The 27968-nt window shown below is 30.5% G+C and overlaps 1 protein-coding gene across 4 annotated transcripts in view; it reads right to left on the bottom strand.

Annotated features, from left to right (window-relative positions):
- Positions 1-27968, bottom strand: part of unc-104 (kinesin family member unc-104) — a 187472-nt gene that overhangs the window by 107235 nt on the left and 52269 nt on the right. For all 4 annotated transcript variants that reach the window (XM_067278651.1, XM_067278667.1, XM_067278660.1 and 1 more), the window contains exons 5-7: positions 19116-19287; positions 12057-12235; positions 5273-5384 (exon numbers count right to left, since the gene is read on the bottom strand). In XM_067278651.1, the coding sequence (XP_067134752.1) occupies positions 5273-5384; positions 12057-12235; positions 19116-19287 (463 nt within the window). The remainder of the gene's footprint in view (positions 1-5272; positions 5385-12056; positions 12236-19115; positions 19288-27968) is intronic.

Below are 27968 nucleotides of genomic sequence, written 5' to 3'. Positions count from 1 at the left end.
TTGCATAACAAATAATAAACTACACAAATAACCTTTTTACTCTGCAGCCATTTTTATTGCTAATTCAAAGATAACCAAAAACATTTGAATTAGCAAAAAGAATGGCTGCAGAGTAAAAAGGTTATTTGTGTAGTTTATTTTAATTTTTGTGTTATCTATGTAGAATACATATGTACTCTACATAGATAACACAAAACACTATGCATCTGCACAAACATAGCTAAATCATCTATTAGAAGTTAAATACACTTACTCCACTGACATTCAAATGCAGGTTTGGTCTAGACAACACAGGACACTTCACACAAAAAAAAAGGATTCCCAAAGAATGATGATTTTGTGCTCAGAAATGAAGACATCACTGGGCTCATGGATGAGAGCAAAATCCACAAAAATTTAGGATTCTAACAAGCCAAACTCCCAGAAAAAAATAAAGACTAACTTCCAAACTCCAAATAAAACAGACTAACAAAACTAAATGCAGCTAAATGCAAAGCACACATCTAAAGCTACCAGGATCCCAGTACTGACATATCTATTTAAAGTTATACATTGGAATTATTCTACTGTTGTTTGTACCCAAAGAAAAACATGAACATTAACAAAAGACAACAAACACCATCCTAAACTGTCCACAGATAGGCTAATTTCCTCTTAAAGAGAGAGAGGACAATGCCTCACAGATATCTTAAACTGTACCACAAACAAATACAGATGCTGGGAGTTTTTTTACAGAAAACAAGAAACTTTATAAAACTGTAGCTGTAAAATTTTTCAGACAAAAACAATACTCTATTAAACTTATGCATTGACCTGGATTTAGTATAATACACAGATACCTTCAAATAGTCTTGGATTCAGGAAGAATTCCACGATAACCATCCCGATGACCTCAGTTAAGATTATGCTGACAGAACTGAATCAAACAGCTGACTCTTTGAAGAGACAGAAGAGCTCATAATTTCCATACAAGACCAGGTCATAAATACAAGAAATAACAGAAAGCACATCTTAAATATATAACATTCACAGACAACACTTGAAGGAAATGCCACATCACACACACAACTATACAACACATTACATCTGGTTGCAAGCTTTTAACACAAACTTACTACTTGAATTGGCATAACCAAATAGCAAATGTAATACATCAAAAGCTTGCATACATATACAAACTTCTACATATTCATGAACCATACTACAAATACACATATTGGAAGGTCTTAGAAACAACACGCAAAATAGATTTTTGATCATGCCATAATCGTAGACAAAACAATTCACAATAGTAGACCAGATATCACATTCATTGAGAAACAAAACAAAATATAGCTGTTCCAAACACTCACAACATACAAAATACATATAGTGAAAAAATTACTAAATACTCAGAAGTTAGCCTCAAAAAGAGCATCTGTGAAGAATGGATGAGGAGCTTATTGTGCCAATAGTCCTTTCTCAAATAGGTGTCATACCAATGTACGTACAGTACATTACATAGAACTCTTGTAATATTAGGGCTTCACAACAGCACATACATCACAGTACAAAAGGCTGCCATACTAACCATTGTCACACAATAAGGAAATTCTTACACATACTACATAAACAAAACATTTTTCCCCCTGTAGTTATGCAGAGACTTTGATCCTGGCAGAGCACCAATATACAGGGTGTTTGGAAAAAGTCACTGTGCACTTATATATTTATTAATTAACACTTACCATGCTAGAAACATAATATTACATTTTCTGCATTCCTTTGCAAAAAACGAAAAATGTAATATTACGTTTCTCGATATATCCTGTAATTTCTAGCTTTAAAACATAACAATATGATTTCAGCAATGAAAATATGATTTCTTTGTGTATTTTAGTGTGCGCTAATAAATAGTGGAAACTATTTATTCAGAAATTTGAAATGTAAGCGATTTTGTCCAACCATGATCATCGTCTGATTCGGAGTTTCGTTGCCATATTTTGCAAGCGAATATTGAGTCATTTTATTTTTTATATATGAGTTAAGTTTAGATATGGTGCATTAACGTAGTAACTAATAATTAATCGAATTCATTAATAAAAAAATCAACAAATATAGTGCCAATTATATTGATTTATCTGATGAAAGTGTTGTGATTATGATTTAGGCCTAACTAAGATGGAAAAAATACAAATAAAGCACGTAATTTCATTATTATTTTAAATCTGTATAGTTTATATGATATTACATAATTTATATACTTTTTAGATATTATCAATACAAAAGTCAAATTCCTATATTTCTGATAGTGCCATCTTATGTACATTTGCCAAACCGACTCAATTATGAAAAAACAGCTACAGTCAGAAAAAAGTCTACTAATAATATTAATACAGTACATCATTATTATGAATAAATTCATTGATGTACTATATATTTGATGCATAAAAATATGAATTTTAAAGCTATATTGCAGTTTTTAATTTTTTTCATTGTATCTTTATCTCTAAAACAGGTCCAAATAACATTAAAGCATAATACATAAAAATAAAGCCTACACACATCAAAATTGAGTATTGTACAGATAAACGGTTCCAATATCAGAAACTGTTTTTACTTTTTACCTAGCTTTGGGTCAATCGTTTTTTATTTTCACTAGAAAATATTGTAAAATCACTTAAATCAGTCAGCATACAGGTAAGGAACTAGGTCAACTAGACCAGCATGGTAAGTGTTAACAGACATGTTTCAATATAAAATAGGAGGTACAGGAGGTAAATATGAATGACATTTATAAACAATGTTGAAAGTGACCCCCATTAGCATCAATAGACGTTTGGATCCTTCTTAAACACTGCTATCAGTTGCTCACTTGAAATAGACTAAATGAATGCTGTTATCACTGCTTTCAAGTCATCCAGCATGTATAGACAATTTCAATACATGCAGACTTTGTTGCTCCCCATAGATAACAGTCTGGTGGATAGATCTGGTGAGCGTGGAGCCCCACATCTTTCAAAATAATGCAAAAATATGATTAGAAAAGTGCACAATGATTTTCCGAACACCCTGTATATCCCATGTAAGAAACACTCTATCGTCACCATAATAAAAAAAATTACAATTAATGGAAAAAAACAAATTTTGAAATTTTGACATAACTTTAACAAAAACTTTTAGCCATCTCCAGTTTTAAATATAAGAACGACATAACAATCACCAGATTACATCTGGCTACTTTTCTGCAATTATATTTAATTAATTACTAAATAATTTGTCACTAGGGAGAGATGTTAGGTGCCATCTCTTATTAAATTTAATAATTATAATTAAATTAAAATATTTATTAAATAATTCAGAATATTCTGGAAGAAAAGAATCGACCCAGAGTGGGACTCAAACCTGCAACTCCCACTCACCATGTGGATGCATTGCCAGTTTTGCTACCCAAGTATCCAGTCCAATCTTTTCTTCCAGACATATTTTTAAATATGATATAACCATCCTTGGTTACTTATGGTGGACTGGGAATGCCTTCAACACTCGTCCTATAAATGCCTACTCATGGCACTCAGCCAATCCCAGCATGGTGTGTGTGTGTGTATGTGTGTATATATATACATATATATACACACACCATGCTGGGGTAGGTATATGTATACACTCACATAAACAAACATCATGAAACCTGATAAATTTGTAAAGCCCAATAGCCACCAGATTACATTGGGCCATTATATGATATGATTTCTATGATTATATGATATAACCATCCTCAGTTACCATAAGTAACTAAATATGGTTATATCATATTTAAAATTGTTTGGAAGAAATTAGACCAGAGACTAGGGTAGTGTAACTGGCAATGTATCCACACAGTAAGGAGGAGTTGTGAATTTGAGTCCTGCTTTGGCAGATTCTTTTCTTCCAGAATATTCTAAATTATTTAATAAATATTACTTTAATTATAATTATTAAATTTAATAAGAGATAGCACCTAATGCTTCCCTCTAGTGACAAATTGTTTAATAATTAATTAAATATAACTGCAGAAAAGTAGCCTGATGTAATCTAGTGGTTGTTTGGCTTTATAAATTTATCAGGTTCTGTGATGCTTGTTTGTATGGGAATAACATTATACAAGGGGAGTCTGATATTAAAGGTACAGGTCAAAATTACACTAACATTTATAATTAAAGAAAATATTTAATACATTCCACAAAAACTACATACTTTTGTTTATTTCTTGACATAATTGCCATAAATGTTGAGACATTTATCCCAGTGTGACACTACTTTAAACATCCCTTCATGGTACTGTTGCTTGAAGTAGTCCAGAACAGTATCTTCCAATTCCTCCTGATCTGCAAAGCATTTCTCCACCAAAAATTTCTTTAAAGATCTGAATAAATAAAAATCCAATGGGGGACTAAATTTGGACTATACGGATGATGTTGCAGAACCTCCCAATTCTGCTGTGACAACCAAAGTTTGGTTTGATTTGACGTGTGGAGTATACTTCAGATTAGCCATCTTGGATTTTCATTTATTCAGATCTTTAAAGAAATTTTTGGCAGGGAAACACTTTGCAGATCAGGACAAATTTGAAGATAATGTTCTGGACTATTTCACGCAACAGTACCATGAAGGGATGTTTAAAGTAGTATCACGCTTGGATAAATGTCTCAACGTTTATGGCAATTATGTCAAAAAATAAACAAAAGTATGTCGTTTTTGTGGAATGTATTAAATATTTTCTTTAATTATAAATGTTAGTTAATTTTGGCCTCTACCTTTAATACTGGACTCACCACATATAATAACAGATGACCATATTAACAAAATTATTTACATGCATGAATGCACATACAAATTGCCTTGAATCAACACTTAATTGCTATTTTGCATATGAATTATGATTTAGATAAACAATAATGGATTCAAATTTTCAATAAATAATTCACTGAGAAGATATTGTTAATTTAAACTAATACAAAACTTTAAAAAATATTAACTCAGTAATTCCACCATTTTAGGAAAAATAATGACAGAATTACTATCAAATAGATTTAATTTTCTTTCAAATATAAACATCCATAAATTTAATTATTAGATTAAAGCCAAATGATTTCCAGACATTTGCCTTTAACATTTATTAATAGTAATATTAATGTAGCCTATAATCTGGCTATCATTTAGCTTTAATTTTCTTTCCTCTATATTTATAAATCAGTCTTCTATATATTTCTTATTATATTAAATATACTCTAAATTTATATGTAAAATTTACTTTTTCTGTAGTTAATCCTGTAAGGCCATCAACTCTTCTTTGAGTGAATATAATTGTAAATACTGCATGAGATCTACTACTGGTTTCATTCATATTTGTTGCAGCAACAGTTCTGTTAAAATAAATACATAAATAAAATATTTATACACTTTTCATCTAAATCAGAAAAATAACATTTAAAAATATAAATAAATAAATGTTTCTAAATTAAACATGAGATAAAAAATAATTTACACTATATATTGTTAAAAAATGACAAACTTTACAAACTATTCTTTGCTAATATAGATCTTAATGGTTACAGAATTTCACATTAAAACTGCCACCATCTATCCTCAACACTTATAAAATTTAATTAAAAATGCTTTATCATCTTTTCATTTTCAATATGTCATATTTTCTAAAATTTCAATTATTTCACCTGAATTACCTAATACATCTATTCAATACAATAAGATATTAAAATTATGAAATTATTAGCATTTTAAAAAATTATTCCAATATTTCTTTATCTATTTTAATGAAAGTGTCTCGAATTATGGAATCTCAATAAAATTTGTTTTGCTGTGAGTCTCCCAGCAAAACAACTGAGGTACTTGAACTCAGAAAACCATAGTCTCAACAATACAGTAACAGAAAATTTTTTAAAAAATGTTTATTACAGTTGCAATTTATGCAAATTTGATAGTGTAATATAAAAACTACAGGGAATCCAGTTATTATATTCACGATAATGTTATCAATCAGCTAACATCAGTCAATATTATTATCATAATCAGTCCCAAAACACTGCATATTGTCTATTATAATCAAACATCAGATATTGTTATCAATTGTGATAAATATACTTTGGGACAAACAATAAAAATTCTTAGAAAACTCATTTAAAAAATGGACCTTTTCTCTGAAACTTACCTTAAATCAAAGAATATTTTTATCTTTTACATACTATAAAGGCATGACAAAAATTCTTAGAAAATACATGTACTGTACTGTAGAAGTGTACTTTTGTTAATGAACATTCTTGTTGCAGTTTCTCTAGTTTAATTTTGTAATCTGTTGAGTTAAAAACAGTTGTTTATAAGAAATGCAGCATATATAAATGTATAATGTTGTATTAAATGTATATTTTGTCATAAATATAAATTTTACATATTCATACTGTAATTTCATATATTGACCTTGAACTGGATTATTGTAAAATATTTAAAGACAAAAAGCCTATTCCAGAATCAATTTTTTAATAAATCTAATGCTTTTGACTATATGTGCAGTCATCCTCAGGATTGAACACTTTTAAATAGAATTCTTTAAAGTTTAAATATTATGTTTTAAACAAGAATTATTTAAATAATTCACATTATTTAAATATATAAAATTGGTAAATTAAGAATATAAATACAATGGAACCTCTCTTAATGAGCACCTCACATAACGAGTAATTCGCATAATGAGCAAAACAAATTGTAAAAAAATTACTCACTTAATGAGCAACATTTCACATAACGAGTGACGTGGAGAGGGGAGGTCCCGATTGTGTGCATGCTATATCAGTCTGTATTTAGCACTCATTCCACTTGCATCTTAGTGTCACTTGTGATCGTCACACATTTTTTCAAACTTGTGTTCAAACATATTACATATAAACATCAACCATGGCCCGTTATATAATAAACACGCCAAATGATATGCCAAATTCTTGGGCTATCTAAAGGTTATAATTAAATATTAGAAATTACTATACAGTGGTGCCTCATATAACGTACTTAATCCGTTCCAGGTGCATGTCTGTTAAGTGAAACATCCGTTATACAAAACACATTTTCCCATAGAAATACATGTTAAAACATCTAATTTGTTCCGCAGCATAAAATAACCTTATTGTATCATTAAAAAATGAACATGGGGTGCGTTCTTTTATTCCTCCACGTAACTCTGCGCGAGAGACATCTGTTTAAAAATTCCTGCGGAACGCGTTCTTAAATTCCGGTAAGAGTGTGCGCTGTCAAACGGCAAAAATGGCCGCTTGTAGCAGTAGTTTATGGTGGAAAGCAACTTGGCGTCCTCCATGGCTCAGATAGTTTCGTTTCTGGGTCCATTATGTGGTTTTATGAATGAAAATTTAGAAATTGTGAAAGCGTGAGTTAGCGTACGCGGTTATGTAAGTGTCTTTACGAATTTTTTTTCGAGGCTATTTTGAATGCTTTTTCAACAAATAATCCATTTTATGGTTAAATTTTACAATTGGAACCCTTCTTTTCCCTTTTAAAACTCATATTTTAAAATTACAGATTCCTCCATCACGATACTATCGATAGTGCGGGCACTGCCATCTTTATTTCTTTCACCGTCATTCTTAAATGTCTATAAACAGCAGCGCACTCCCGTAGTAGCGGAGACGCAAAGTGACCGCTATTAAAGAACACACCCATGGAGCAGTCACCAATTATGCCGGAAAGTCCGTTGTTCACAGCCAGTCCGTTGCTCGAGTCACGTAATGGCCAAACAGAAAGTCCGTTGTTCGCAGCGTCTGTTATTCGAGGCGTACGTTATACGAGGCACCACTGTATTTCGATTTTTTTTTTTTTGTTTTCTGCAAATCGAATTTGCATTCCAGGTTGGTTCATTCTGATCTAGAAGAAAATATGATGATTCACGCTCCTTAACAATGCACATGGCATGATTTTCTTTGAATAAACATTATACATAAAATATTTGAGCATTTTTTTTCAGTATGGAACACATTATCGTATTTTACATTCATTTATATGGGAAAAATTATTTTGATTAATGAGTGTTTCACATTACAAGCGAGATTCTGGAACAAATTATGCTTGTTAAGTGATGCAAACCATGCGCGAAGATTGGTGAATCACTCTGGATGATCTCTGCATCCCTTTCTCCTCTTACTAAATATTTGTTAAACATTAATTTTTCTTATACAAATAAATATTAATGTAAGTTAAACATTAAAAATACTAACTATAAAGGTATTTGGGTAAACACTCCATGCTCCTTTTAGAGTTCTGAGTAGGGTACCCCTATGAGTGCCTCTGCCCCACAAATGACTTGGTATTTAATTTTGCCAGAGTCAGGAGTCAAAGTCGAGTCAGCCTACTAAATTATCAGGAGTCAGAGTCAAGTGTTTTTTTACTGACTCTGCAGCCCTGATATGTACTGTGCAGTACCACACTAGTAATGTGCAACATACTTTCAAAATTCAATAAGTTTTGTTTACTATTTTAATATTATTTTTATCATTCACTGTTGTTATAATTTAAAACTTTTTAAATACACTTAGGCAACAAAACCCAAAATATTCTAGTGAACAAACAATAAGGCTGGATTAACTATTGGACTAGAACTTGACTAATTAATTTCATAGTTTCTACATAATTTTGACTAAAGATAGGCAATTAAACTACCATCTTGTATTAAATTTAATAATTTTATTAATTTTGAGTTCAACCTGCAAGACATAGCAGATGACCTGTATGGTTCTCTCTAAATTTAGTTAGTTTAAAAATGGAAATTGGATGTTGGCCTAAGTAGCATAATTGACAATGCATCTGCACTAGGGTTTCTCTAACAGGATCCTGGCTGTTTTTTTAATGCAGAAATCAGAAATTCTTGGTAGCAAGACTTTTCATTACTAAAATAAGAACCAGATTGAGTGATCAGAGCATTGACCATCTTTGCTTTTTAAAATCTTATTATAAAAATTTACAATAATATTTTGTATTATGTTTTATTTAAAAAACGAAAATTACCTTCTAAGTTAGAAGTTTAAGTTCATTTTTTTCTTTAAATTTTCAACTGAAGTCAAAGGCATTTTTTTGTTGTAACCAGTTTCCAACAGACTTTAATAAATTTTTACTATTTGTGAAAATTTCTACATAATTCAGAGGTAATTTTTAATACATATTTTAAATATTATCAATAATATTATTTTGGAGAATGTAGGACGTATTAAATTACTTAAAAAAAGGAAAAATAATTCTATCGTTTGATTTCAAAATGTATTTTATATCTTAAAAATAATTAATTACATCCCAAGGAAACAGATCACTTTTTTCTCGAAATCCGAGGACAAGCAAAGAACCAGGAAATGAGAAACCCAAATCTGCACAGTACACAGAAGTCATGGTTGAGTTCCTCTTTGGTTAATCTATTCTTCCATAATAGTCTGAATTACTTAATTTAATTCAAAATAAATAAAATTATTAAATTTAATACCAAATGGCAGCTTAACAACCTACCTTTAACACAAATCAGGTACAACTAGAGGAAGCAGGTGGAACATGGGTCTCAAGGGCCAAGAAAAGTGACACTGAGAAGAGGGTGTGTAAGGAGTAGGCAGACTAGAGGTGGTATGAACTAATTCATTAGTATGGTCAACATCCCAAATCTTCATAAGGGTGGGAGCACCAGAATCTTAGCTTTCTCTGGGAGACAGAGAGCCTAATAGCATTCCTGGTCCAAATTATATAGTATCTACGAAATTAATTGTACAAGTTCTAGCCAATAATTAATTGACCTCATCATTTGATCCTTTATTTTTCATATAACAAAATCATTAAAACATTAAGTGATAATACCATCATTTTCATACTAGCCAATCATCATGAAAATGTAGCCAAAAATCAACAGCCTTGAAACAGAAGTTTAATACAAAGACAATATGTCTTAATTTAGTGCTTACTGCATCACACTTTGTCAATGCTATCAGACTATTATTATGATAATAATATAATACTGTAATAAAAAAATGAAGCTGATGTTAATTAATAAAACTATATCTAAAAGGAAAATATGCTATAATAGTTGTATAGTTCAGAATACATCTGAACTTTTTTTTTTTCATAAGAATAAATATATTCTGGAATTATCAAGTTTTGGATTATGCAGTCTTCTGTAACACATTCCTTTCATGAAATGCAACCACGCTGTACTTTTATATATAAATACATTCTTTTTATTTATCAAGTCATTATCAACAAACTTTTGAAATAAAATGAGCCTTTCAGAATTATTTACAAGTTTTAGAGCATTCTAATTTTCAAAATTTAAAATTATTTTTTATACAATGTTTAATTAAGATTTTAAAAAACTAATCATTATACAGTTAAAAATGTATTAAAATATTAATACTGTAAAATAAGTAATCTTATTTGTTTGAAATTTAACAATAGTTAATTATAATAATTATTTGTTTTAATTAAACTGTGTACACATTATTTGAAAATAAGAGTTTAAAAGAGACAAAATTTAGCTTTAAAAATATTTATTAAAGAAATGTTAATAAACTTAGAAATATACATTCTCATGTCCTTCAAAATCTCTTAATATATCAAATGAAACAGAAAAAACTAAACAATGTCGAAAATAATAGAATCTAGAACAAAACAATTATGGTAAAACCTTGATTTAACAGACTAATTTGAAGCCAAAAGTCCCTTGTGTATTATAATAAAATAGATTTTCTAACTACACATGTTAAAAAGTTGACAAATTAGTTAGTTTATCTGTTTTTACTTATGTTGATATGTTTGTGTAATTAAAATTAAGTATGCATGAAAAGTTTAATTTCATAGAAAAGCTTTATGTATTATGTATTATTGTTTATATACTCACAATAGTTCTGAAACTGTAATAAACAAATATAAGATCTAAATCAAAATAAACAAACATTTTTTGGAAAATATACATTAACTGTATTTAACTAAACATTATAAATAATGTTTTTAAAAAAAAAACAAAATTAACTTTGACCAAAAAAAAAACCAAAAAAATTTCTTATTTATTCATCTTTTCATGATGATATCAAGATATTCCTGTTGTAGCATGACGATAAGAGTGATGACTCTTGGATTTGTAAATAAATAAATAACATGCTAATTTAATTACATATAAAAAGCATTTTAAAATTAAGTGTGTTCATTTTCACATATGACATACAGATTGGAAATTTTGTCCATTAAACCCAAAATCCATTAAATCTAGGTTTTACTGTATTATATTAAATTCATTATAAATAATTTATTGGAGTTTTCTTCATTACTTATCTAATCATTAGTTTTATATAAAGCAAAACAATCAGTTCTGATAAACTACTAAATTGATAATGCAGTGTTTCTAATTGTTTTAAGAGTCTAGTTTATTGAATATTACAATAACAAATTAAAAATTTTGGATATTAGCTAAAGTAAAATATATGTGTTTAATACAGTGTAAAGCATTATAGAAAAAACTTGTTATTGAAACCCTCATGTATATTTTTAAAGAAAAAAATCATTATTTAAAATTTATATGTACTTATTAAATATTTTATTTTGAATTTGTCTATTGTTTTTTACGAAAAAGTAATTTATAAAACTTACTTAAACCCAACAGATTTCAACACCAATACACTTACTTAAAATTTATATGTTATAATATAAACTATCGTATTTTACAGACTATAAGACGCACCTAAATTTTAAAGAATTTTTTAAAAAAAATACCTATAATACGCTACGGACTATAAGATGCACCTGAATTTTGGAGGCAATTTTTTGAAGAAAAAAGTGCATCTTATAGTCTGTAAAATACGGTAACTATCAAATTAATTTATGAATATGACATGGCAATATCTAATAAGAAATTTAATAGTTTTTATAAATTTTTCATGATAATAAATTATAATATATTTTAATTTTTACATTATTTGAAAATTTATGATGCAAATATTAAAATATCCTTAATAAAGAAAAACTTACATATTCTTATCTTTATGCTCACTTACCTAGCTTTATTACCTTCATCCATTAAATCATGAATATCTTGATATGAAGTTACAGCAAGTTTTGAAAGATCTTCAACATAAGGACCAAGTAAAGGATGTTCTCTAACACGAAGATTACTCTTGTTTTTAGGATTTAATAAGTCCCGCACACGTTCACAATATATTTCCATATAGCTTACCTAAGAAAAAAAAAAATTTTATACAATATCACATTGTATTTATATATAAAATGCTCATTTAATTATAATAACTTCAAATAAAATAATTTTAACTTTAAAAAAAATGACGCTTTCAAAATTTTATTAATTTTTTTAGAGTTATTTCTAAAATTAATAATTATATTAATAAAATATTGTTGTTAATATAATAAAAAATTTGGAAAAATATAGTATTAAAACAGTTTTTGTTAATAATGGTCAAATTTTTTTAAAGTAATTAACTTCGTTATCAGAATGTGTTGTGGCTGTTTGCCATGTTTGTGTTTGTATACAGTTGTATAAAGCAGTGGTTCTCAATCCGTGCTCTGCAGAACACAGGTGCTCCATGAAGCCACTTCAAGTGTTCCGCGAAAAACCAAATATACAATTAAAAATTGTTGTAAAAGAAAAATCAATACAATGTAAAATAATTTTTGTATGGGAATGTAATTAGCAAATGCCAATGTCATCATCTACTAGAACAAGTATGCTTGATTTCAAAAAGGTTTGCCACCCCTGCTTTAAAGCTGATGTATTGTAAGTGTTCTGCAGAATATAATGTCAAAGTTTAGTGTTCCCGACTTCAAAAAGATTGAGAACCACTGGTATAAAGCACAGAAATTCTGTTTCTTCCTTCCGTCTTCAATCCTTTCCTGTCACATGACACGAGCCTAGCCATTCATGGGTCCTGATTGGCCAGTATACCAAACAGGAAAAGAAAGGGTCCTTCCTGCATGAGGGAACCAGGGGAATGGGAGTTAAGAAGAGTCAGTTTTGGGGTTTGTCACAGACGAGAGAAGAAGTCTAATGCATGAGACTGGGCAGGTTGAAAAGTGACCAGGATTCTAAAGCCTAGAAGGATAGGAAAGTAGAGATAGACAGTAGGATTTCTCATTTCCCGGTCTTTTGCTTGTCCCGGGATTCAGGGATAAAAGTGAACTGTTTCCCGGGATCCCAGGACAAAATTAATTATTTTTAACATATACAAATTATCATGAAATCAAATGATATAATTATTTTTCGTCTTTTAAAGTAATCCTGTTTGAGAAACCCTAATAGACAGTGTAGACTACATGTGAACAGTGACATCGAGCTAAGTGGTATAATCGTACAGAACTAAGTAAGCGAGCCCTTTCACCCAAGCCCAAGAAAACCTCCCTCAGCAATATTTAATGATAATGGGTTATCATTATCTGGATGTAAACAGATTGAACATCTATCATTCATATCGCAATAATCATCCATAGTATTTTGTTATCAGGACTCCAATCTAAGCTACCAGTATACTCTCTCTAACCATTCTTCATTCTTCTCTCTCTATCTAGTTCATAAGTAGTGATAGTCTTAGTTTTAAGCTAAATTGTGTTATAAATAGTTGTCACAGGAAGATCGAGTGAGAGCAGAGAATTAGTGTAAATACAATTTTGGTTCTCCATAATGGGCAGACTGAAATTTGCCCCTCTATTTGATTAATAAACACAATTCGACTAGTATTCGCCTTGTCTTATTTGTAATGTGTTTCACACCTTTCACACTGTTACAAAAATGATTTAAATAGTATATTAATTAAAATAGAAAACTTACATCTATTTATAAATTTTTTTAATCTCAATTAGTTTCTTTCTAAATTTTATATAAAATAAAATAAAACTCTGCACCACAGTATACTTTAGATTTTAAATTAAGAATGTCTATTTTAATATTTCTGGAAGAATTTTAAAGTTACAGACAAACATGGGAAAAACACTGGTTAAATCAATAATGTAGAAAAATAAACATCCAGATCATTAAACATTAACGTTAAAAAAAGAAAAATACAACTATTTTACAGAATGCAAAGCTTAATAAGAAACATTTTTAGATCTTTATCCAGACTCAACTTCAACTCTTAGTATAATAAATACAACCAGCCTGATAATTACTTCAAATATCAAACAAACAATTAGAATCCTTTATTCGGATATTAAGACTAAATAATTACCAAGTAATTTGGATGTTAAAGTTAACAAGAAATGACAGCCTAACCTCCTACCTCTTGCCAAATTACTTAGCAGTTATTTAGTCTTAATAACTGATTTTAAAAAAATTTGACTGTTTATTTGATATTTGAAGTAATTATCAGATTGGTGGTATTTTTTATATAGAATGTCTATAATTAAAGTTCATCTATTGAGAGCAATCTAGAACAAAAACTACTTATCAAAAGGTTACCAAATTTTTGTATATCTTAATGAGGCCATGAAAAGAAAAGTAAGGATAAAAAAATTAGTCATGAATGTCACCAATAGGGAGAATTTTTCCATGCATAATATATTAAACATGCTAATCTTTATTACATCATTCGTCTGATTGTACACCATTACAGAGTATTTAAATAACTTCCACAGAACCATTTTCATTGTCATTTACCACCATTAAAAATGACATTAACTTTACAAGAATCACTTTACTGGTAAAAATGTTTTACCAAAATGATAATTCCACACCAGAAACTTTGCAGAGATTTTAATCTTTGGAAGTTTGAACAGCTCCAATCCTTACTATGAACAGACTATGAAAAATTATCATGAAATTTGAACAAGTGGAATTCTTGGCTGTGAAAGCTGGAAGAAGAAGAAAGCATGTTTCCACATGGTTTCCAGACCTAAATCCATGCAATTTTTGGCTTTGGGGCTATCTCAAAGAACTGGTCTACCATGACAATTAACATCTTTGACTTAAAAAAAAACCTCTCTGTATGCTGAAATGAATTTAGCTTGAATATCACCTTAAATACTTTTTTCAACAAGACTTTAATTTATTTAAATGAACATTTTTTTATTTCTTTTCATTAGTCTGTTGTCAGGTTTAACAAGAAGAGTTGAACTTTAAATTCTAACTGACATTCTAATATTGTTTTTAAGAAACAAATTGAAATACGATTTTGAATGGAATGGCTGCATATCTAAACTTGACATTGAACATTACATGTATAATGTATAAAATATTACACATTACAATATAGTGATAAATACATTGTCAAATGCAATATATATAAATAAATTATAATAAAATCACAAAAATAAAGTAAAATAAAATTACAACCAGAAAAAAAAAGTTAAAACTGTAACAGCTTAGCTCCAGGAGTTTACAGATTCCCAGTGCAGGATGATAGATTTAATCAAAAACTGACATATGTAGGTGCAACATATAGATCCTTAACACAAAGAATAAAAAACATAAATATGACATCACTAAAAATAAATAAATCATAGCACTGGCCCAAATAACTAGCAAGTTTGGAGTGTTAGCATGCTGGGACCAAGCAAAACTGTTAAAAAAGTTTTTCAAACTCATAAACTAAGAGCACTAGAGGCATATGAAATATTCCTTGCTTTGAGGATATGTCAATGTATTAATTATAAAGAAAAAGATACATTATCTAAAGCTTGGCAATCGCTAGTAGACACTTTACTACCATTCATTATTAGAATATATTACAGTGATACCTCAGTTTTTGTTGACTTCGGTTATCATCGGTTTCAGTTTTTGTCGATTTCTTTGTGAAAAATTTGTCTCGGTTTTCGTCGGTGTGCCCACGTGACCTCACCGAAATCAGAGGCATCGTTTCGCCAACGACAGGGTGTGATTCCCGAAAGTGTTAGTGCATCGTAAGGTGTTTTTTTTAACAAAATTATATGTGATACGAACAATTAGCAACCACTGGCACTTTGGTTTTGGTCGCAATTTTTTGCACATTAAGTTTAGTAACTTGACTCTGTTAGCTCCATCACAGCACTGAAGAAAGTTTCCAGAGCCAGCAGTTCTTTGAAGAAGAAGGTGAGGAACACGATTGAATTGAAAAAAGGAAATCATAGAAAAATATGAGAGCAGCATTAAGATTGCTGAAATCAGCTGCATGTACGAGAAGTCGCCATCCAGAATAAGTTCCACTGTGTTGAAAAAGGAAGCGATAAAGGAGGCTAATGTAGCGAAAGGCATAAATGTACTAACGAAACAGAGTTCTCAAACAATTGAAAATGTTGAACAGTTATTATTAATTTGGATCAAACAAAAACAGTTAGATGGCGATTCTGTTTCGGAGACTATCATATGTAAAAAGGCCAGACTGTTGTATGCCGATCTCATTAAGAAAATGCCTGGGACCAGTGCTAGTGTACTTAGTGATTTTAAGGCCAGCAGAGGTTGGTTCAAAAAATTCAAGAGACGCACTGGCATACACAGTGTTACAAGACATGGCAAAGGTGCGAGTTCAGACAAGTCTGGAGCTGAAAAATTTATGTCTGAATTCAAAGATTACATAGAGGCTGAAGGATTCATTCCCCTACAAGTTTTCAACTGCGATGAAACTGGCCTCTTTTGGAAGAAAATGCCAAAGAAAACGTTCATTACACAAGAGGAAAAAATACTGCCAGGATATAAGACTATGAAAGATAGGCTAACTCTTTTGTTGTGTGGTAATGCTAGTGGTGATTGTAAAGTGAAGCCTTTACTAGTATACCATTCAGAAACTCCCAGAGTGTTTAGCAGAAACAATGTGATTAAAAGTAAACTGTGTGTGATGTGGAGGGCAAACAAGAAAGCATGGGTCACGAGGCCAATTTTCATTGAGCGAATGAATGAAGTGTTTGGCCCAAGTGAGAAAAAATACCTCCAGGATAATCATTTGCCCCTTAAGTGTCTCCTGGTAATGGACAATGCTCCTGCACATCCTACATGTTTGGAAGACATGTTGTTGGAGGAGTTCAGTTTTATCACATTGAAGTTCTTGCCTCCTAATACCACACCACTCATCCAGCCCATGGACCAGAATGTCATTTCAAATTTCAAGAAACTGTACACAAAAGCATTGTTTCAAAGGTGCTTACAGGTGATATCAGATACAGAATTGTCTTTAAGAGAGTTTTGGAAAAAACATTTCAACATTCTCAACTGCATTAGTCTCATAGATAAAGCTTGGCAGGGAGTGACATCCAGAACGATGAACTCTGCCTAAAAAAAATTATGGCCAGGATGTGTGCATATGAGAGATTTTGAAGGGTTTGAGCCTTCCCCTAATGACCCTACACATGTGGTGAAGTCAATTGTTGATTTGGAGAAGTTCATGGATTTGGAGGTGAGTGTTGATGATGTGGAAGAGTTAGTGGATGACCACAGTGAAGAACTCACCACTGAAGAGTTGCAAGACCTTCACCTAGAATTGCAACAGATGGCAGATGAAGAAGTTGTTTCAGATGAGGAAGAAGAGACACACAAGAATGTGCCTTCTTCAGAGATTAAGGACATCATCTCCATGTGGAATAAGGTACAGAGGTTTGTGGAAAAAATCATTCAGACAAAGCTGTTGCAGATCATGTCTGCAACTTGCTTAATGATAATGTCTTGCCCCATTTCAGGCAAATCTTAAAGAGACAGCAGAAACAGAATTCTTTGGACAGATTTCTTGTGCGACATGGGACCACTGACTCTAAAACTTGTCCTAATGTCAAAAGAACGGTACTATCTGGGGTCACTTCCCAAGAAGGGAAGTGACCCCAGATAGTACCTTGATAACTTAGGTCTTTATTACATAACGAAAGAATGTTTACAAAACATCGCAACACAATGCACTGTATGTAACAATGTCCAATGGCATTTAACAATAACTTTGATTGTTGATTCCAACACTCCTCACTGTCTTTCATATGCAAAAAAGAGTCTTCAGAAAGATAAATACCATGTTAAATGTTCATTTATTTATTATATTAGTCTTATATATTCATTTTATGTTCATTTCTTATTGTTTTTAGTATTAAACGCTATATTCATTCTCTAAAAAATGTGTTTTTGGTGCATATTTTGGAGTCTCTAGAACGAATTAATTGGATTTACATTGATTCCTATGGAAATAATTGCCTCGGTTTTCGTCAGTTTCAAATTTCGTCGATTGTTTTCAGATGAATTATCGACGAAAACCGAGGTATCACTGTATTTTAGTGCCTAGTGTAATGGAGGTTATGGAGCATGTTGGTAGCAGTCTTAAAGTCTAAACTCAAAAAAACATATGCAACCCACATCCAGAAAAGGTTGCCATCACTGATTTAGAAAGCCTGCAACTATTCAATAAAATCCAAGGTGTTAACACTGGCTAGCAATTACTCAACCCAAAATCTTTTTAGAACTTCTAAGTATTTACTACTTTCATTAATAAAAATGGCATTGTCTTTCTTTTATAGTTTCATGCCTAAGACATTTTCTGCCTCAACTAAATTTTTCATTTCAAATTCATTCAACAACTTTTCTTTTAAATGGTTGAAACCTTTTCTGTCATTATTAAAAATAATTAAATCATCAACATTATAAAATGCAAACTAGTTATTTGCATTTTTAAAGATACGTAAAGCAGTTAAATGATAATTTTGAAGTTTTACTTTCTGATGTTAAAATACATTTATTAAAATTTATAGATTTTATAAATATATTTTGCTTATAAACAGCAGTTACCATATTTTCATACATATAACCCACAATGGCATATACTTGGCAAAAATTGCTATAACAAAAATAAAACCATTGCATAACCCACACTACTGCAAACCGAGTCTATGGAGCAGATATTGCTTCCAGATCATAACTGTGATTTAAAATTGCCTTATAACCTATTCTATCACATAATCCATACATCTGTGTTGAAATTATACTTTCAACACAGATAATCCACAGGTTATAAGCATGAAAATAAGGTATTTCATATTTTTGCTCTATCTCTGAAAATAAAGCTATTTTTCCATCCAGTTGATATATTTTACAACATATTGGAAAAGTTTAAGTTATTTGCTTGAAATTTTTTGGTATACACAAAGAATATATTTTCCAAACTTACTTCAACTGAATACATCATATCTTCATTTGTATTTCCATTATCTTGTATCCTATGAAATAAATCTTTACATATATGAGGTATAATTCCTTCTTGGCCTTCTTCTTGTCTACCCATCATGGTATAACTTTTTCCTGCACCAGTTTGTCCATAGGCAAATATGCAAACATTGTAGCTGGAAGGAAATAATTAATATGTAAAGATATTTTAAACATATTTCTAAAATTTGTAATGTATAAATGTAAAAAATATGTTAAACATGAGACACTGTAAATTCTTTAACTGAATTCTAAAAACTGGCAATTATAATTTATGCAGATCAACTTTTATAAAGTTAAATTTTTTTGGATCAACATAATTATAAGTACTCACAAACATCTGTACTAGTTCCAGCAGATAGCTGTATTGTAAAAAAAAACAAATGTTTTCAATCATAATCACTGATATACACTCCTGAATCATCATCAAAATGAGGATATTTTGGGGAAACTCCACATGCAGCCATTAATTGAAAAACTCTCCACATATAGAGAAAAATGACTTCAACATGTATCTTGAATGTCACCGGGTAGGATACCTCATGCAGTTTTACAGTATCAACCACGAGCACAACAACAACCTGGACATTCACAAAAATGACTACTAGACCCTGTTTCGTTGAGACCGAAATGGGTCAACATAGCCTAAATTCATGTATGCTCTATGATGATGATTTTCAATCACTTTCAGAGATCATTGTCAGGTATAGTTATTCCCACTTTTTAGTTATTATTATTCCCACAGTTAGTCCCACATCAGTTTTTCATTTACTAACAAATAAAAATGACTCTATAGACATCAGATGGGCCCCAAGTGTATATATAATTACCAAGCTCTAATTACCAATTACCAAGCATAATTCTATTACCAAGCTCAATTAATAGATCATTAATAACCAGAATAAGGGAGCATGTGTATAACATCTCAAAAATGAATTTTAACACTGCTGGCCCAATTTGCAAGTATGCCTGGGGTGATGTGTAGCAGTTTAGCCTTGCCCCAATATGGCTAAACTGCTACACATCACCTTCAATATACAACAGTTAAGAATAACAGAAGCTATCAAAATTTATAAAGCAATATTTAAGTTGTATTAACACTAAAGAAAATATTAACTTTTTAAAATTTTTATTTTTAAAAAGGTCAATCTTTTCTTATCACAATTAACCTATCCTATCCCAAGTGTGGCAAACAATGTTATGTTACCTCCTACTGTATCAAATTTTAACACAATGCTGTAAATTTTGTCACCTCAATCAATAGTCATTAATATGTGTGTTACAGCATTTAAAAATTTTCTTGATCTATCTCCAATTATATTATGGAAAGTAATGTTTATATTTTTTTAAAATTTTTATTATGTCAGATTTTATCATTAAGTTTGTCACATTTATCTTTGGAATTTGAATATCATTATGTGACATATAGAATGTTCCATTTTAAAAAAGAGTGGTTCAAACAAGAGCATTTGATTTATGGAAACACATAATAACCTGACAAAGATCTCTGAAAGTAATTAAAAACATTTGTTTTTTCCATACAAACAGTATAACAAACCAAGAAAGCGTAGTGAAAAAAGTTACCAGAGAAGAAAACACAGAAAGGACCCCGATGACATACAACCCGCACCTTAAAACAATATACAACACAATTGCGAAGAAAAGGGGAATTAAAATCGCTTATCGGAGAAACCCTTCCATATACAGCCTATTGAGAAATGGAAAAGACGCAACTAACCCGTATAGGCTTCCGGGAGTGTATAGTATCCCTCTACAGGACGACAGATGGCAGAAACAATTACTGTACATAGGGTCCACTAAACGCCCACTATGCACTAGAATAAAGGAGCATAAATCCGACATTACCCGCCATAAATACACAACGGCATTGTCAACGTATGCAGCAAACCCGGATATAACACCGAATTTTAATGAGGCAAAGGTGATCCGCACCACCCAACATCAAGAACATCTGAGAACTCTGGAGGAGATTGAAATTTATAAAGCCGATCGCACAACAACATGTATTAATTTCAAAGAAGAAAGGAAACTCTCCACTGCTTGGCAGTTTTTATTGGAAGAAAGGTCGTAAATCAGTTGACGTCACGCGTATTTATCATAGGAGGCGCACATCGTTTTCCCAAACGGAATAAAAGGAAATTTAAATATTTGGAACGGCACGCGGTTGCCCAACGTACTCGATCGTTTAAATTACGGAACACGTTCCATTTATTTATGCTGTTCGATTATCAAATCCAGAATTGGCCTGAGGAAGAGCCCAGGAGGGGCAGTGAAAACGTTCGCCATTTCAAAAAATAGTTCGCACCGGTTATCGGTTTTAGAAGGTATTGAACATTTGTTTTTTACAATACAGCTATCTGCAGGTACCAGAATGGAAGGTGTCAGTGAGTATTTATATCCTTTTCCAGCTTTTGAGGAGTTTTTTTACTGTATATTTTATCCATATATCTTTGTTAATATCAACTATACTATAAATAATACAAATTACAACTTTTACAATGACAAAATATATATTCATAAAAAATTTTAATACATTTCGCAATAGTTAATTTTTATTACAATCTAAATACACCTATCCCTCGTTTTACACGGTACTTCTTTTACACGTTTTCACTTTTACACAGTTTAAAAAATAAATGTAGAAAATAAACTGGCTATGATCAAAAGGAACAATTTTTAACTCTAATCTACATCTATATTCCAATCCACCTTAATTATATGTTATAGTTGATATTTAGGATACTAGGTGACAGTTTTATTTCAATCCGTCAAATACTAACTGATAAACCAATATAGGGTACTCCCCATACGCACAAAGTTGCATTCATTGCACATAGTTTTAAACCAGAAAATTTTAATTTTTCATATTCATAAGTAACAAATGATTACATTATTTTTAATCACATTTTTACATTACATTACATTACATTACATTACAGAATTACATTACATTTTTATGAACCTTTCAGATTTTATTTTGTGTTCCTTTGTACTTTGTATTTAATTAATAAAAGAATATATTTTTTTGCCTTTCAATATTTTTGTTTGATTTATGTACCTTTAAAAAATTGAAAAAAATTCATAATTAATAAACAACGAAATTATGCGTTTTTTGCATACTTTTCGATTTACACGGTTTTACATTCAAAAAGATACAAATTTCGATTTACACGTTTTTCTCAGGAACCTATCTTCCGTGTAAATCGAGGGATAGGTGTAATACATTTAAATTTTTTATCAACAAAAAACAGCTTATGATAATTCAAATTATGCAATGAAAATTATATTATTTTACCTAAAAAATCTTTTAAGATAAAGTTTAATTCATCTTGTATTCTTCTAAAATAAATATATTAGATTCCTCATATTAATTTAGCAGATCTTTAAGGACATCAAATTTAGAAGATATCTTGACATTTACTACAAAATATAACCACTAGTTTATGAAAAATGCAGTTTTACTGAATAGTGTAATTATGGCTATGCTGGCTAACATGTATCATAAATTAGTTCTTAAAATCTGCAAGAATAAACCTAAACTTAATTTCCCGACCAAGTGTTGGAACATGTCGATATGGAGAATTTACCTCTCATGTGGATGCAATTCTCTACTCCTGAAATTGTGTGTTCTGTGTCTAAAAAAGCAACCCCACAACATGCTGCTGAAAATATGTTCTAATGAAGCAGCTTATCAGTCTGGAGAATGATCTGTTTGAGCTGTCAGCAAATCTATTAAAGGAAGTCAATGCAAAGATGGTAAGCTTGGTCAATCAGGTGACATACAGAAAAATTACGAGAAGAAAATGCAATGAATTCTTAAGCACCAAAAAACAGACCACCAGACAATTAACGCTGCCTCGATCATTTGTTGGAACAATCTCTCTCTTCCACCTTGCCTAAGCTGCTAAATACAGACCTAAATACATACCATTGCCTAAAATATGATTTGAAAAAGTAATCCCAAACATCAAACTCACCTAGAAGGCCTTAACACAGTACATAAAAAGTTTTTTAAATGGAATAGGACATTTAAAATAAGAAATAACTCAAATAACTCCACACACAACCTAGTAAGGAATGACTCAAAGAAAACAATGTGGTCCTGATACGTGCAGACAAGTCAAAAGAACAAGGTTATACTAGCACAGTCTTCATACAAGCTGTTAACAGATTACATCAAGATGACACAATGCACAACAAATCCTCCACAAATCCTTGATCACCCCTATAAATGAGGATGAAATATTTTGCATCTAAAAGTCTAGCACAAAAACTCAAAATGAAAAATCAATAGTTGCCTTCCCATCTATCCAAAGACTTTTTGGGTTTGCTAAAATTCACAAACCAGAGAAAAGCATAAGACCAGTAGTGGACAAGTGCTGTTGATCCTCTACAATCACTTTTGAATGCACTCTCAACACATTTGTAACCAACCATCTGCCTGACCATGAATACAGTATTACACAACTAATAGAACTCATTCAGAAACTCTTACAATTAAAACTGTAAAAAGAAGAGTGTATTAAAGTTCTCAACATCCAAGCAATGTATCCTTCAATCAAATCAGAGTCCTGTTTCTGCCACTTAAGGAATTTTCTTCTGAGAAAGTTGAGTGATTTGGCAAAATTATATGCCAAAATACTAGAATTAGTGCACTTAGAAATATTTTCTTGCATTCAACAGAAATATGTACCTACAAAACTGAGGTGTCCTGGAGAGGAACCTCCTCTCCAGGACACTCTGCAAGATGATATTCAGATCTGCGGAAACCAGGCATTACCTACATATGGTGAAAACATTGCCCTATATGCAAGATACATAAACAATATATTAATAATATGGAGACAGCAGCTCAATATCCAACAGTTCATCAATGGTATCAATGCCAACCCATACAGATTGAAAATAACATTAGAGCAAGAAGTGGCACACATGTACACTTCTTGGATGTTTCACTCACACTAAAGGGAAGTGCTATAGCCACAAATGTTTATAGAAAACCAACTACAACCTGCTTTTCATATCATGAATGTCCCAAGATCCAATAAGATATAAACTGTCAGCATTCCATGCTCTCATCAGAAGAGTCCACATGCACTACTGTACAAACATACAAGACAGAATACGAGAGCTGAAATACGTTAAAGCTATTGAATAACAATTTGGATTCAAACCTTGAACAATAGAGAATATGATCAAGAAGTGTAAGCTAGATAAGAAAGAAGTTCAAGGAAGGGACACTCAGGCAGAATATACAGTAGTTGAATATATGATACCTCTACACAATTTATACAAAAAGATAGGAGTAGCTACGAGAAAGAAAATCACCTACAAAAGAAACTCCATTATGTATAAATTACTGCAGAATGACAAAGATCCCATCAATCAAATGCACAGGTATATATGAAATACCACTCAAGAACAGCAGGATAGGTAGACCTGTACTACATAGGCACTATGATTCAGTCATTAACATCAAGAATTAAAGAACATGAGAACAGCATTCAGAAGGCTAAAATTTTGAAATGTAAATTGTCTCAAAGGACAGCTTCTGTTCTTATTTTTAAATTGCAATTGGTTTTTATCCTGAAAAAAGATGTTTAATAAGACCAAAAACATTAGAAAAAGTAAAATTCACACTGCATTTACAGGTATGTGAAGTTGTTTTTTGTACTTTATGATGAATGCAGTTTTACTGAATAGTATAAAAAATAATTTTTTTTATGTTCACAAATGTTAAGGTATCTTAACATTTGTGAACATTAAAAAAATTTATTTTATATTTTTCTATTATTGGAGTTTGAGAAAATATATAATTTCATATTTATTCTCTGTAAAAAGACAATTTCTCTTTCTACATAAATTAATTTAAAAAAAAAATTACTCAACCACTTATTAAACCATATAAAAAATTACCATAAAAAAACCAGATTCCTGAGGATATGATTAACTGTAATAAAATCATTTAGCAGTATAAATTGTTATACAAATTTGTCTTATATTTATATTATTAACACCAAAATACTGAACTTTTAATACTATTAAAAATTTATTTAATAAATTTGAAATGTTCAATGTTTCAAAGACGCACTGTCCTCATCAAAAATAACAACTTAGCAAATGTGTAAATTACAAAATAAGATAAAACGGAACATCTACTCAGGAAATGTAATAATCTTCAGATGCTTAGGAAAATACCTATTTTTTCTTTTAGAACAGAAACTATTACAGATTTGAAATTATATCTGGACAAATTTCATAAAATAAAGCCACCTAACCAAAGTTTTAAGTTCATATTTTTGTCAATTTTGAACATTTAGACTTTTTAGTGCCTTATTTTTTATATAAATGCCTATTATTTGCCCCCCTTTTTGTTAATAATAAACTCTAAAGAGAAATAGTGAAATTTAAAAAAATTAATTTTGTAAATACAGTCAATTAAATTTCAAAGGAAAAAACATAAAATACTAAAAATACCATATTTCCTTAATAAATGCCTAGTCTCAAATTGTCACCAGCCCCAGTAAATGCCAGTCTTTGCATAAAACTGCCCAATAAACACATCTCTACTATGCATCACTCTAGAATTCTTCATTTTTTCTTCTAGGTGTTAGGTTATTATGACAGAAAATTTCCCTATAGATAGTAAAATTCAAACTTTTTAGAGTGGGAACAAGAATTTTGGCATTTACTGAAATACAGTTTAGAAAGTACGATATCAAACATTAAAATGCTGATTTTCTATTTACCATCACTTAGACAAAATTATAAGATAAGCAAAAACAAAAAAATAAATAAATAAATCTAAACTTCGTGTGTCCATGATAATGGCTACCTAACAATACATTTTTAGCATATTACTTCTTTTCTGTTTATTAATGAAATAATATTAATACAATATACAATAATAAATGTTAAAGTAAACCAAGAAAAAAATAATATAAAAATTAATGTCCAAGGAATCATGTCCTTGAGAGTTAATTGATCAGCTCATAACTTGCTATAAAGAATTTTACATAAAGACATTCATCAGCAAAAGTGAAGCAAAATGCAAAAAATGATTTATTTTTGCATAGCAAATTTGAATTTCACTGCCTTTTTACAAAACAACAACAGTGAAAGGAACACACAACTTTACTGTATTTTAAAGTATAATAGTGACTTGTATAATACATTATACAAGTCACTATTTTCTTGTTTAGAAAATCTTAAAGAAACATTAATTTTTTAATGATTTAGAACCAGTTCAAGTTTATATTCAATAATTATAAAAGAATAAACTATACTTTAAAGACTGTAAATATGAGAACATCCGATATTACTCAAATTTTTACTAAACATATATAACCACCCTTGTATCAAATTATTTAAATAATATCCTTATTATCACATCTACCTTATCCTAGTATTTTCAGGTCCTTACAACCCATCTGTCAAACTTGGAATAGCCCAATACTCCTGTAATACAATGGAAACTCTCATCTGTGACCAGATTAACTGAATTAAGTAATTACTGAACCAAAAGATTAACACTCCTTTGACTTTGAGGGCAAGACGGCCAAACATAATTAAAACATCAGTGCATTGCTCTGGAAATCCTAGATCAAAAACCCCAGACACTTTTTGGGTTGTCTCCTAAATATTTTGAGTCTCATCCCTTAACACTCAGCTGCCCCAATTTTAAGCCTGGCCAAACCCATCATGGGTTTGGCCAGGCTTACAAGTCATCTCAGTCCACAGGAGAGAAAGAAAAGCAAAAACACACTTTGACTCACTGGCTAATTTGATAATATAAGCAGATAAAATAGGGTCAAAGATTACCATCTGTTTTCCAGAGGAAATGAGATTTTGATTAAACAAAAAAAAATAAGAGAAGGAGATCCAAATATCTTCTAATAAGAAACTAAATCTATTAATGTGCTTGGGGAGAAAAGAGAAGACTACAAGGTAAACCTTTAATTCATCTTTAGGGACAATCAACACAAAAACAATGTATAGACTGACTCTCAACTAAATGTCAAATTTCCAGCAACACATTCAAATTCAATGTTTGAACATTTTCGGCTACTCCTTAATCGGCCCTAATTGGTCCCACATACAGATCATTACAAGCCCAGTTACAAGATCACAAGAATGACGTGGCAAATGGAAACATCAATACGACTCTGGTGCAGTATGCCACTGAACTGGGAATTTCTCCCTTATGAGATGAAGCTACCTAATACATACAGTATTCGACAGACATAAGAACATTAGAGGCCGCAGAAATCTACAAAGCCGCATAAGAGGAGCATGCATCAACATGGATTACATTCCCATACCAAATGCATGGAAATATTATTTAGACTCATAAAGGAATATACATTGCTTATATGTCACAGCTGTTGTTCAAACTAATTTTTAAAAAATTAAAAATAAAAAAAAATGTGTGTAGAACGTGGCTACATTCTATAAATAGAACAGTTATTTTCATTTGACTTTTCCTGATGAAGGCAGATTAAGAAGTGGCCAAAAACGTTCGAATGTTGAATTTGAGTGTGTTGCTGGAAATTTGACGTGAGAGTCTATATACATCATTCCAGCTTACTGTGGTGATTTTTATATAAAAACAATGTAACAATCAAAAAACAAATTTGCTTTTTTAAATACTGCACTTGCATTAAATAACTATACCATGAAAGAAACCTAGTAATCTACAGAAAAATAATAAAAATCTAGCAACAAGTTGAATAATTTTTCTGGCAAAAAAATTTAAATTGAGTGTGGTGCCATCTATTATAAAAAGATTTTTAATAAA

The sequence above is a fragment of the Centruroides vittatus genome, unplaced genomic scaffold (genome assembly GCF_030686945.1).
Source record: "Centruroides vittatus isolate TY-2023 unplaced genomic scaffold, ASM3068694v2 contig_1168, whole genome shotgun sequence".
Lineage (NCBI taxonomy): Eukaryota > Metazoa > Arthropoda > Arachnida > Scorpiones > Buthidae > Centruroides > Centruroides vittatus.
The sequence above is the reverse complement of the archived record's forward strand: the minus strand, read 5'-3'. Positions and strand labels throughout refer to the sequence as shown.